The following is a 13760-nucleotide window of genomic DNA, read 5'->3' on the forward strand; positions in this document are numbered from 1 at the left end:
ATATCCCCTTTCACGTGACGCGGTTACGCTTCCATGAGGGGGAGGTGAGTCACTCCGCATGGGTGTAGCACTCTGCGTCACATTCTTATCGTCTTCTCTGTTGTCCTCGTTGATGGTGTTTAAGATGTTGATAGTGAGACCCACTATTGCTTTCTGTCTTTCATCTCCTTTCCCTGCCATTTGTTAGTTCGTGCAAACGAGGAAAAGATGGCTATCCTTTTTTTTTTATCATCTAGAAGAAACTAAAATTTTAGCTAAAAAGTCCCCACCGACTGCGCCAAATTGTTAGACCAAAAAGTGTTAAGCTCTTTGCTAAACTAATTAATGATGAAACGAAGGGTGAAGCTTAGTTAAATATAATAAATTCTAGATCAAATGTTGTAGGATGTCGATAAGATGAACAGTGTCTGAGAGCATTAAATAGCAGATTTGTAGTCAATGATTATCAATAAATATTGTAACATGAACATGCAATAAATGTAGATATTGACAATAAATGTAATAAAAAAGAATCTACCACCCAATTATTGTATGATTTGGTTGGTTCTTTCTTCTGTCAGCGACGTGAAAAAATGAGAGGTGAAGATGGATAAGAAATCTTTGGATCTTGTGAACAAAGATTAAACAACATGTGCTTCAATAGGATAATCACTGAACAAGACAACTTTTTGTATATTTCTTCTAGTCAACCTTTACAATATGCTCTTGTCAAAAAGTGAAGACCATCTTTTGTTCTCTATCTCTTCATATTTATAAGGGATATTTTCAAGAAACCCTAAAAAATATAAAATAAGGAATATCCAAAGGAATATTCCTTGTGTCCATTTCTGAACCTATCCTACAGTTATTTCTTTACTCTAGCTGCTCGTCCTTGACAACGGTCCTCTCGAAGACGGCTTCCCGCTATTATACCGTAATCGACCCCGTTTATCTACCATTACCAAGTCGCCAAATTTAGACCAATACAAGGCTCACTTCGGTCTTTAGCCAAAATGTGGTTTTCTTAAAGTTAGTATGTCAAAATATTCGCGAAGTTGGCCGACAATTTGTTTTTCTTTTCTTGTTTTTCAGATTAGTTAAAGTCAACATGAAGGTCTACGAGTGGCAATATGAAAGATAGATAAAAAAGATGATATTTTTGTTTAAGTTGAGCAATAAAAGATTGAGACGGAAGTTTCTAAGTTGTTAATACAAACCTTTGTAGAATTCAACACGGAAAAGAAAGGGCATACACCTTCTCTCTCCTTTTCTTTCCGTCATACACACACAGAGAGACGCACGCCCTCAAACACACGCACACACATAGGCAGGCAGGCAGTATGTTCATAGCGTGGAGGGTTAGGGACAAAAACATTTATTAGTTGGATAATTTTATATTGTGACAACAAAAGATACAATATGACTTCACTTGTAATTTTATTAATTTGAGAATTTTCTTTTCCCTCCGTTCCTGGCCCTCCCAATCTCTTGTATCTTTTCCTGTTTTGTCTCGTGGTTAAGCAAATAATTTTACTTGGCTTATTTTATCTCAAATGACACATCAACGACATCTATGTGGACAGACAAGTCATGAAAATACTGAACAGTGCCTTTCCTTTCTGAAGTGGCAGTAATAACTTCTTCCTCAATCGCATGGATTCTTTTTTCGGCCGCGTCGTAAAATGATTAGATTAGCACCAAAAAAGAATCAAACGTAGACATTAAATTAAAGAATCTGACTTTGTGTGCTCTTCCGTGGGCAGTGTTTTCTTCCTTTTTGTGTGTGTGTGTTCCTGTGGGGCATCTTGCAACTACTGAGAATATTTTTTAGATGTCACAAACAGAAGCTGCCAAAACCCTGCAGCTTATAAATCTGCTATGGCAATTGAAAAATCCGAGCTTTCTACTAAACTTCTACTTACGGAACTTACACAAAGAGAAACAGGATTTTCTTGATTTGATTGAACGCTATGGATGGTGAAATCGGATCATCACATCATCAGCAGGAAAACCATGTCTTAGTCGAAGGTAAAGTCCCATTTTTATCCTTCCTTTTTTTTTGTTCCTTTTAATTTTTAAATCTTATACTTATGTTATTTGGGTCCCTTTAATTTTTTCTATTTCCTTTTTGTTGGTTTTGGTGTTGGGGTTGTTGTGTAGCTTTAGTTCAAACCGTTATTCGTATCTAAAAATTCATATAATATGTATAAATAATCCTGTGCTAGGTGACTATATGTATAAAGAGCTATGGAAAGCATGTGCAGATCCCATAATGGATCTTCCCAAACTTGGGGAGAGAGTTTACTATTTCCCAATGAATCACATGGAGCTGGTAACTTCTCTTCTTAATGTCTTCCTATTATTCTTTGCTTAAATTTAACAAGTTATTCTTTTCAAGGGCTGAATTAACTTCATTTCCTCCTTCAATTTCTTCGTCCTGTTTACATAGTTGAAGGAATCAGCTGATCAGATAATACCATTGTTCGACCTCCCTACAGATATCCTCTGCAGGGTCATTAACATTCAGCTCATGGTATGTTGATCATTACTCATTCCCTTTTTTTTCTCAAGAGTAAATCTGCCTTGTGAGCCAATGTGGTATAATCATCTCTCAATTGTACAAACAGGAGTTGTTTTCCTATCTTTTATAGCAGCTGTCTGACAAAACCCCCATGCCTACTTAAGCGATCAAAGTTCTTGTGTAAATGTATATATTTGCTGGTTAATTCATCTCGACTTTGAAAGAGGAGACTCTTTCATTGAACAACTAAAAAACTTATGATCTCTTGATTTATGATTTATGAAACCATGAATGACCATTAGTCCTGCTCCATTAGGACAAAAAGATAATACATCCTTGGGTTTGCCAAATTGCTTTTTCTTTTCCTTTTGCTTATGGAATGTGGGCGCAACTGATTATGGCAACTACTTTTTCCTTTTAGGTGGAACCTGATACTGATGAGGTTTACGCACACATTACTTTACTTCCAGAAGAAAATGTGAGAACTTTGTTATATTACCTTTTAAGAGAATTTATATGAAGATGAAAGTTAAAGTCTCACTGTTAAGTCACAACTACTTGCAGCAAAGTGACCAAACGACTCCTGATGCTTGGTCTCCTCAGCCTCTTAATTCGCAGTTTCAGTCATTCTGCAAGGTTTTGACTGCTTCTGATACCAATAGTAACTGGGGACTCACTGTGCGACGAGAAGATGCCATCAAATGTTTTCCTCCCCTGGTAATGTTTATCTTCAAAAAACTTTTTGCTTTAGATTATTCAGTTTCTTTTAGTTGAATTTCTTGCACTGTGCGGTTCTTTAATTAGGACATTACCAAGCAGAAACCAATCCAGGAATTGATAGCAAAAGACCTTAATGGCTCCGAATGGCAATTTTGTCATGTATTTCGAGGTAATACTTCTTCCGCACCTTACTTTAGAGCAAAGTTCATGGAGTTGAAGGCAAACCGGAACACTTAGTGTACTGTTACCACACGAGTTTCTGTATGAGGCTCTATTTTTCTTCCTTTTTTGATTTATAACCAAACACTAGAGTTATATAAACAAGTTGACACTTTGCATTGCGATTTTTTGTACGCAACAAATTCATTTCTAATAACATCACAGGCCAACCTCGAAGACATTTGCTTACAAAAGGTTGGAGTAAATTTGTTGCTAGTAAGAGATTAGTTGCTGGAGATTCAGTTATCTTCTTAAGGTAATTGTTTACTGTATATGTCTCCTAATCAATTGTCATGTGTTGAGATTTTTCCTCTATGAATAAAGCATACCAATCCAGCCAAATCTCTCATATTAACCTTATAAATCTGTTATATCCTGCTTCAAGGGGAGAAAATGGTGAACTTTGTGTTGGGGTTAGACGCCAAGCTCATCGAAGACACAACATTGGTTCATCACCAGTTTCAAGTCAAACCGTTCAAGGAGTGCTTGCAGTGGTCTCCCATGCTTTTGCCACGAAACGTCTCTTTTCTGTCTATTATCAGCCACGGTATAACATACATGTCAATTTGTCAAATGGAGATACCTTATTACTGAATGCCTGTTCGTAGATTTGCTTGTTTGTAATATTTCCAGGAAAAGCAGATTCATTTTAAGCTTGAGCAAATATCTTGAGCCAAATAGAGAGAAACCATCAAACCAAGATTTAGCTCAGATTGCTTCCAACGGCCTATCCACTAACCAGGCCTCCGTTGATGTCCTTGATTGTGATGTATTCGGTGACATCTTCTTAGCTGCTCACCCTCTCTTTCTAGAGAATACACCAGAGTCAAATGGGAATTGCGTAGGAGTTGCTTCTACTGTCCAAAGTATGCAAAATGCCTTTGTAATCTATTCCATTATTATTTTTTGTTAAATAATCCAAGGTGTTTTGATATACTACTCCTCGTCTTAGATTTTGAGGGGTGGCCAGAACCCCAGAGGGAGAGTTTCACTACCTATCCACAGCAGCCTATACCAGAACCTTCTGCGACGATTTCAACCTTGCAGCCAACTGACACCTTACAAGTGATGTGTACTTATTCTACCCCGAGGCAGCTTCCAACTGAGGGATCTGGTTTTGGTAGTGAGCAAGTCTCTTGGGCAGGTTACCAAGTGGCCCAACAATATGTTCCTATACTCAGTAGAGTCATTATGCGTTACCCCAGTACTATCTCTGGCTTCAAAGCAATAACTGGTGCGCTGCAGTCAGTGTACTTGGAGATGTTGGCCACGTTAGTAGATTTGCTTGAGAAATCCAGAATAGGAAGCATGGACAATAGGAACCAGTTCCAGGTCATTAAGCAATATCTTGCGGACTTGAAGTTTATTGGTATCGATATTAGCTGGATTGAAACCCGTTTAGCACAAATTGATGAAGTCTTGAAAATGGAGAAGTTAATTCAGCACCAACATACGCTTGCCCGCAAAATTGATGAAACACAGTTCACACTTGGGCAACTAAACCAGGAGCTTGGTTCAGTGAGGAAGGAACTCGAGGAGTTGACGCCCAAAGTTGGGCCGAGCCCTCCTTCAAAAGATTGTTCTATTCTTGAGGGTCTGCTCTAGGTTTAGTTGTTCTGTTTTTCTTTACTGTTTGGCATACAAAGTCTGAATATAATGTGGCTAACATTGATATGAGGAGCTTGTTCCAGAGCACCAGCTGAGCTTAATTACTCACACAGTGGAAATGTACTATGACTTCATTTTCTAATGATTGGAGGTTGCATCCCTAAATAAGGAGATGATATACTTGGGAGGTCTTTGGAGTTTCAACACTCAGTGTATTTAATGAAAATGCTGTTTTTGTTTAAGCTTTTATTTATCTCTTAACACTTCGGTTTTTTTTTATCTTCATATTTTACGATGAAATACTACTTGTTAGATAATACAAAGTTAAAAGTAAACAACCTCAGGAAATCGTTAGGCAGGTTGAGCTTGGAGTGGTTCCAATATCCATAGGGGTTGTTGGTTTTGGAACAAGTTATGCAGGGACAACTTAGTAGGAATTAACTAGTTGTGCAGAGATTGTAATGCAATAATTATTTTTTGTTAAATTGTTTGGTTTGTGACATTAAAATTGGTATATGTATAATCTTTTTGGTTCTAAATTGTATAAAAAATTCCTTGCAATTATGCGTAACTACTCGACCAGCCGTTTTGAGCATTTGTACTTCGCTGGCCAATTCTCGGGCATGACTAGCCCCGTATGATGTATTATGACTTGTGTAAATCGTCGTATTGGTTTTCAGGTTAATCGGAACATATATGGAAGAACAATTCTCTGCTTGAAGTTTTAAATTTGAAAAGTTTGACCAAGTTTTGACTTTTTAGTATTCGATCTCGGATTTGGATTTTTATGATTTGGTTAGCTCCGTTAGGTGATTTTGGACTTTGGGGCGCGTCCGGAATATGATTTGGAGGTATGTGAAAGAATTAGGCTTGAATTGACAAAATTGAAAATTTGGCATTTCTCAGTCGGCAGTGGAAATTTTGATATCGGGGTCGGAATGGAATTTCGGAAGTTGGAGTAGGTTCGTAGTGTCATTTGGGAAATGTGTGCAAAATTTCAGGTCATTCGGACAAGGTTTGATAGGTTTCAGCGTTGTTTGTGGAATTTGAAAATTTAGATATTCTTAAGCTTGAATTCGAGGTTGATTTGGTGTTTTGATGTTGTTTTGAGTGATTCAAAGGCTCGACTAAGTTTGAATGATGTTATGGAATGTGTTGCCATGTTTGGTTAAGGTCCCGAGGGCCTCGAGTGTATTTCGGATGCTCAACGAGTCATTTTTGGACTTAAGGAGTTTGTTGGTTCGCTGGTGTTCTGCAGCTGGTGTGTTCTTCATCGCGATCGTGGGAGGAGGTTCGCGATCGAGTAGGGAAAATGGGAGGCCAGTTAGGTTAACTCTTCGCGATCGTAGAGAATGGGACGCGATCGCGTAGTTCAGTCAGGTTGTGCAACGCGAACGCGTGGGACAAGCCGCGTTCGCATAGAAGAAATAAGGCGGCAGAGGAAAGCTGGTGTTACCCTTCGTGTTGGCGTGGGGTCAATCGCAATCGCGAATTCAGAGGAACCACTGCATCGCATTCGCGTGTGGAGTAACGCGGTCGCGTAGAGTAAAATGTTGACGCAGCAAAGTTGTTCTTCGCGATTGCGAGGGTGTTTCCGCAATCGCGATTAAGGAAATGTCTAGGTAGAATGTTTAAGTTTAAAAAAACTAGGGTTTAAGTTCATAATTCCAAAATTCAAAAGAGAGCTCGGGAGAAGGCGATTTTGGAGGGGATTTTTAGAGGAGTGATTGAGGTAAGTGTTCTTCACTCAAATTTGGTTAAATTCCATGATTGTGTCTTGATTTTTATCATTTAATTTGGGAATTTGGGGTGAAGATTGGGGAAAAATGGAAGAGAATTGGAGAATCGATTTTAGGGATTTGCATGGCCATTTGACGCCGGATTTTGGTGAATTTGATATGGGTAGACTCGTGAGTGAATGAGATTTATAGTTTTAAATTTTTATCGGATTCCGAGATGTGGGCCTAGGGACCGGATTTGAGCAAATTCTGGATTTTTTAATCTAATTTGATAGTTTTCGCGTGGGCTTTGTTCCTTTAGCATGTATTGATGATATGATTCTGATTTTGGATAGATTCGGGGCGATTTGAGGCCGAGTGGAGAGGCAAGGGCATCGCGGGTTAGAGTTTTGTCTAACTTGAGGTAAGTAATGAACATAAATCTTGTCCTGAGGGTATGAAACCTCGGATTTCACAATGTTTCACTACTTTGAGGTGACGCACACGCTAGATGACGAGTGTGGAGGCGTGCACCGTTAGGTATTGTGACTTGGTCCGTCCCGTATGACTATTAAGTCGCATATTTGACTAAAAACTATTTGATACTACTGTGCTTTGGAAAGTATTACTATGTTTTGGGCTGAATTTCATATTTGGGCCTTGTGCCAAGTTGTTTGGACCTTTTGGGGCTCTTTACTACTATTCCTCACTGTTTTGATTTTAATATATGTGCTCAGTCATGTTGTGTTTTACTTATTCCATAACTCAGCTTTATTTACTCCGTTTTGATACTATAAATGATATTTTGGGCTTAACACCCTATTTTAATGTTTGCCCTAGTGGCTTGAGAGGTTTCTGACTGAGTAAAGCCGATGGCCTATGTTGTGAGGATATTATGGGATTGGGTTGCACGCCACAACAGGTTGTTACTGATTCATGATATTGTGAGGCCAAGGGCCTGATTGATTTATGCCACGAGATGGCTTATTATAGCGCTTGGTCTGTAGGAGCCCCTCCGGAGTCTAAACACCCCTGGTGAGCGCGGGTACCCAGAGTGAGTGATATGATGTTGCCCAAGGGGATGATCTTGAATTATGTTGTGCCCGAGGGGCTGATTACGAATGATTGTAAGGTAGCCCGAGGGGCTGGTTCTGATTGATGCTATGCCCAAGGGGCGGTTTATGATACATGTTTTGCCGAGGGGCTGTTTGTGATTTATGTTGCCCGAGGGGCTATATACGAGTGAGTTTTGCCCGAGGGGCTGATTATGTTTTCACTATTTTTACTCACTATTTTATCACTTCGTTTGAAAAATTATTGAAAGACATTTTTAAAGGATTTTTACTGAAATTGGAATTTTAACGAGATAATTTGATTTATATACTGTTTTAGAAACATACTATCCTTATTGTGGTGTTACAATGTGGATTATATGTTTTCTTACTGCTCAGTTTCTATTTACTTTTATTACTTACCGAGTTGGCTTACTCACATTACTCCCTGCACCTTGTGTGCAGCTTCAGGTATTTCTGAACCCGGTGGCGGGTGTTGATTACTCAGTGGCAGGTTCATAGGAGTTAGCAAGGTAGCTGCCTGGCGATCGTAGCCCTGCTTTCCTCCCTCCACAATCCCCCTTAGTTGTATTTAATGATTTTTCTGGCCTTGTTAGTCTTAATGTTGTCAGACGGTGTTAGTAGTTTCTCACGACTAGTGACGCCCCGATGTCGGGCTTTCTATCCACACTGTTGTTTTGTTTTAAATATTTTTAAAGGTTTAATGTTAAATAGCTTTGATTTTATCCTAAGAATAAAAATATTAATTGGTTTTGGATTTGCGTCGGCTGGCCTAGTTCCATAATAGGCGCCATCATAACCGAGTCGGTTTTGGGATCGTGACAAGTTGGTATCAGAGCCTAGGTTACATAGGTCTCACGAGTTATGAGCAGGTTTAGTAGAGTCTCGCGGATCGATACGGAGACGTCTGTACTTATCTTCGAGTGGCTGCAGAACCTTTAAGATATCCCACATTTTTGAATTCTTATCGTGCCTCAGTGATTCAGCCTTAAATGTAACTCTTGAAACTCCTTCCACGCGTTCATATGCGCGTATGAGCGCTCGGTATCAGTTTTGCATTGACAACTTATGATTCCCTGATCGAGGGGCAAGATGTGATTTCTGTGTTTTGATGTTGTGTCAGTTTGGAGGACTTGAGGCCGGGCTTTGCTTGTAGCTTGAGCACTGTGGTGTTGATTGTGTGAGCATGTGCTTTTGGATTTATATGTCTGATAATGTCCCTATTAGTGGGAGCGATAATTGGATAGCTACGTGATGAGTATGATTTGACTGCGAGATGTGTTCATATGATTTGAATGTGACGAGAAGGGTCTGCTTGAGGGTAGAAAGAACTATTTGATGCTTGATTTCCATCTTGATTTGATGTATAGCCTTGAGTTAGGGGTATGTTAAAGGATCTTTTCATGTTGTTTAGTTGGGGAGTGAGGTAGATTTTATGTCGTGATATGAGTTTAGACTTAGGAAGATTTGGTGATTGCGTGATGTTTACGACGGTGTAAGGGTATAAATAGATGTTAGTTTGAGGCGAAACAGGTGGGTTATCTTCTGCGAAGTGTTCTAAAGTTTGTGTGATCCTTATGTTGCTTGTTGGAAGACCTCTTTTACTAGTGAAATATATGTATTGTAGTTTGAGTTTGGATCATGTATGGGAGTTGTCTTGACTATTGCGAGGGTGAATGCAAGATTTGCACAAGATTTGAAGTACTAGATAGTTTTATGCACGAGCTTATGAAGGATTGAGTTTAATCTCACTATGGTATTATGGCAGTAATAGAGTATAGGCATTGTGAGCTATTGTATGATTGATCTATGGCTTTGAGCCATGTGGGGGAGTCTGCTATTGATCGTTTGATTGCATGGTTATATGCTATGTTGGTTCCAGTTTGAGGCATACTGGTGAAGCAGTATGGCTTATAGAGGTTGATATTGAGGATGACTCGAATAAATGAAATTTTGGATAGGGGTTGTATTATGCTTTATGGGTGTAAAGAATCATGGAATGACTTGAGTTGTTAGTGGTGAAGGATGTAATGTATATGGAGCAGGAATTTATTTGGTTGCATCAAGGTGGGGCTACTTTCTGGGGTGTTGGAGTGCTAATGGAGCACATGTCGTTCGGTTCGTTTGATCAGTTTAATTGAAACCTGAGTGAAGTGGATGACACCCGAGAATTGTTTTAAAGGATTCAAGATTTACATGTAATAATTGGAGATCTTCAGGATGTGTATTTGGCTAGAAACTGAGGTTTACATTGGAGGATGACAAGACTTGTGACATTCCTATATCATTATGGATTTTGCATATCAGCAACAAGAAGGTGAAGGTAATGGCTTTAGATTTTCAGGAAGTCTCTTCAGGGTAAGTATTTTGAATGTGATGCTTTTGGGGGATATTTAAGAGAGTATTTAGTGACTTATGAGCCTTTAGACGACGTAGTTTTATGCTTGGGTCTCGTGTGGTGAGTCTGAGTTGAGGTTGCAGTATTATGGTGAGGGGAAGTATCAATTTGAAGGTAATTTAGAAGGAACTTGGATAAATCGGATGACTTGGTAGTAGGTCGGATCGGCATGGTAAGGGATATAATTAGTTCTTTGGGTGCTTATGAGGTAATGAGTTTTTATAGGTGTTTTGTGGCAATGCTCTTGGGTTTTTGGTGATCTGCGTAGCTTGGTTGAGTTAAAAGGATTCAGTCCTTATGGTTTGGTTTTTGTGCAAATAGGATTCAGAGAGTTCTTGATGGTTTCTACCACGGTCAGAGATGTATATTTTCTACTTGCATGATGAACATGTGATGTATAGTGATTTTTCTTCTAGATGGGATCAAATTGAAAGTTCTAGGCTAGTTGGGTACATAGTTACTTATGGCTTGGAATAGGTTATGAAGTTCTCATATTTATCATGGGATGGCATGGTATATGCGTTATGTTGTGTAGGATTGAGAATTGCATATGTAAGGTCACGGTCCAGTTTCGAAAGGAAGGTCATGAATTCTTAGGCAACAAGGACAATTTCAGATGACTAGGTAAGTGATATTACTAATTGGTGTGGCTTGATGAGGGTATACATTTTCAGAAAGGGCAAAGTGTTTGAGTTAAGGATACTTCATTAGTATTGCGACACTCTCTTAATGACTGCTGATATTCGAGTTTGCTTAGTGGCACAGAAAGATTACAGGAGTATCCCTCATGGAATGATCGAGTATTAGAGGTGCGTTAGATGTACGGCCGGTGGAGTTGGGATCGGATATGGTGAATCATGTGCTATATGGATTTGGAGACTGGGAGTTCTCATAAACAGGTTATGTCGTGGTTGTGGACCGCATGTATCGACCTTGTGTGGTGACAATCGGGGGTTTGGAGACCCGAGTGGTCCTTTGTTTCTTAGTATGGTGGATTTGGATGTGATATTGGGTATGAATTGGTTGTCTCCGTTTGTGCTATTCTGGACTGTCACACTAAGACGGTAACATTGGATATGCTGAGGATGCCACAGATTAAGTGGTGAGGTTTGACAAATTACGTTCCAAGTGGAGTGATTTCATTTTTGAAGACCCAGCGGATAGTTGGGAAGGGGTGTCTTTCTTATTTGTCCGTCGTGAGGGGTGTCAGTGCGAAGACTCCTACCATTATTTCAGTTCCAGTGGTGAGGGAATTTTCCGAATGTGTTTCCTATAGACCTGTCGAGGATGCTGCCGGATAGGGTTATTGATTTTGGAATTGGTATCGGGCACTCAGCCCATTGCTATTTCATCGTATCGTATGGCACCAGATAAGTTAAAGGAGTTGGAGGAGCAGCTTCAGGAACTCCTTGATAAGAGGTTCATGAGTAGGCCAGTATGGAAGTGTGTTCTGCATCGAGTCGACTTGGTTGACTCCGAATTGCTATTGTTGATGGATATGTCATTCGATTGTCATTGAGCTTATCCGCGTTCTGGAGTGATCTATGAGTTACCCTTTTGTGTTGCGAGGAGTTGTGATTCGTTGATTTTATGCACAAGTGATAGGGTTATATTTGGAGCTTTATAGCGGAATTGATTAAGATGGGTATTTGGGTGATGTATGATTGATTGCGCATTTGATAGGTTCTTTCGGACTGGTATGGCATTGCATCATTTGCTTCTCCATGGTTATGGTGATTCAATTTTGGTACTAGGCATCAAATTGCGCGTGGTAGTTGATTTTGAGCATGGTGACGTGAGGTGTTTCATGTGGGCAAGTATTTGGATAGGGTCGCGCATTGCTGCGAAGTGATGTGGAGGTATGACCCTTAGGGTTAGATTCGTGTGTCCTGGTTCTACGATGTAAGATGGGTTCTCAGCATTGTGTTGTGATGGTACCGGTGAGCTTGCGGTACAACTCTCTCATTTGAGTCATTTTTCTATGATTTGAGCGCATTTGGACTGTTGCGTAGTAGTGCACGGGTTGTGGTTTTAGATTGCATAGATATGTCATGTCAACTAGAGTAGCCGTATTGTTGGAATGAAGTCTTGTTTGATAAGAGGGTTTATTATCGGTATTGGGTTGTTTGAGAAGCTGTTGTGATTAGAAGTTATCGCTATGAGTGGTCGAGTTATGTGGTATATCATGTGATTACATCTTAGGTACGGATATTGTTTGATACAGCTTGTTCGGACTTATTCAGTGTATAGATGTGAGATTCTGATCTTATAGATAATTTCGGAAGTGGAAATTTGGTGCTATGGTTTATGGTCTTGGTTGGATTGCGAAAGTTCAGTTATGTTGTTCTATCAGACCTATATGGGATGGGGTGATGTGGGATCATCCCCGGGTATGTGCATAGTAAGGATATATGGCGATTTGATGGCTTTTGAAACAACTCTGGGCACGTTCGAGGACGAACGTATGTTTAAGTGGGGGAGGATGTAATGACCCGACCAGTCATTTTGAGCATTTGCAATTCGCTTGCCAATTCTCGGGCATGACTTGCCCTGTATGATGTATTATGACTTATGTAAATCGTCATTTTTGGTTTTCATGTTAATCAGAACAGATATGGAAGAACAATTCTCTGTTTGAAGTTTTAAATTCGAAAAGTTTAACCAAGTTTTGACTTTTTAGTATTCGATCTCGAATTTGGATTTTTATGATTTGGTTAGCTCCGTTAGGTGATTTTGGACATGAGGGTGCGTCGGTAATATGATTTGGAGGTCTGTGGAAGAATTAGGCTTGAAATGGCGAAATCAAAAAATTGGCATTTCTCAGTCGACAGTGGAAAATTTTATATCGGGGTCGGAATAGAATTTCGGAAGTTGGAGTAGGTTCGTAGTGTCATTTGTGAAGTGTGTGCAGAGTTTTTGTTCATTCGGACAAGGTTTGATAGATTTCGGCGTTGTTTGTGGAATTTGGAAATTTAAATGTTCTTAAGCTTAAATCCGAGGTTGATTTGGTGTTTTGATGTTGTTTTGAGTGATTCAAATGTTCGACTAAGTTTGAATGATGTTATGGGATTTGTTGGCATGTTTGGTTGAGGTGCCGAGGTCCTCGGGTGTATTTCGGATGCTCAACAGGTCATTTTTGGACTTAAGGAATTTGTTGGTTTGCTGGTGTTCTACAGCTGGTGTGTTCTTCATCACGATCGCGGGAGGAGGTTCGCGATTGCGTAGGGAAAATGGGAGGCTAGCTAGGTTAACTCTTCACGATCGTAGAGAATGGGACGCGATCGCATAGGTTAGTCAGGTTGTGCAACGCGAACACGTGGTCCAGGCCATGTCCGTGTAGAAGAAATAAGGCGGCAGAGGAAAGCTGGCATTACCCTTCGAGTTCGCGTAGGGTCAATCACGATCGCCTAAGTTAGTGGAACCACTACATCGCATTTGCGTATGGAGTAATGCGGTCGCGTAGAGTAAAATGTTGAGGCAACAAAGTTGTTCTTCGCGATCGCGAGGGTGTTTTCGCGATCACG

At 39.9% G+C, this 13760-nt stretch overlaps 1 protein-coding gene across 1 annotated transcript; it reads left to right on the plus strand.

The window, feature by feature from the left end:
* Nucleotides 1–1184: 1184 nt before the first annotated feature.
* On the plus strand, nucleotides 1185–5294 carry LOC107787619 (auxin response factor 1). The gene is made up of 10 exons (XM_016609214.2): nucleotides 1185–2007; nucleotides 2205–2311; nucleotides 2429–2512; nucleotides 2922–2978; nucleotides 3065–3217; nucleotides 3305–3389; nucleotides 3605–3695; nucleotides 3825–3986; nucleotides 4073–4305; nucleotides 4392–5294. Exons 1-10 carry the CDS (start codon nucleotides 1950–1952, stop codon nucleotides 5042–5044), a joined length of 1683 nt encoding a protein of 560 aa, XP_016464700.1. The 5' UTR covers nucleotides 1185–1949; the 3' UTR covers nucleotides 5045–5294.
* The last annotated feature ends 8466 nt before the right edge of the window (nucleotides 5295–13760 follow it).

Source organism: Nicotiana tabacum, chromosome 11 (assembly GCF_000715075.1).
Source record: "Nicotiana tabacum cultivar K326 chromosome 11, ASM71507v2, whole genome shotgun sequence".
Taxonomy (NCBI): Eukaryota; Viridiplantae; Streptophyta; class Magnoliopsida; order Solanales; family Solanaceae; genus Nicotiana; species Nicotiana tabacum.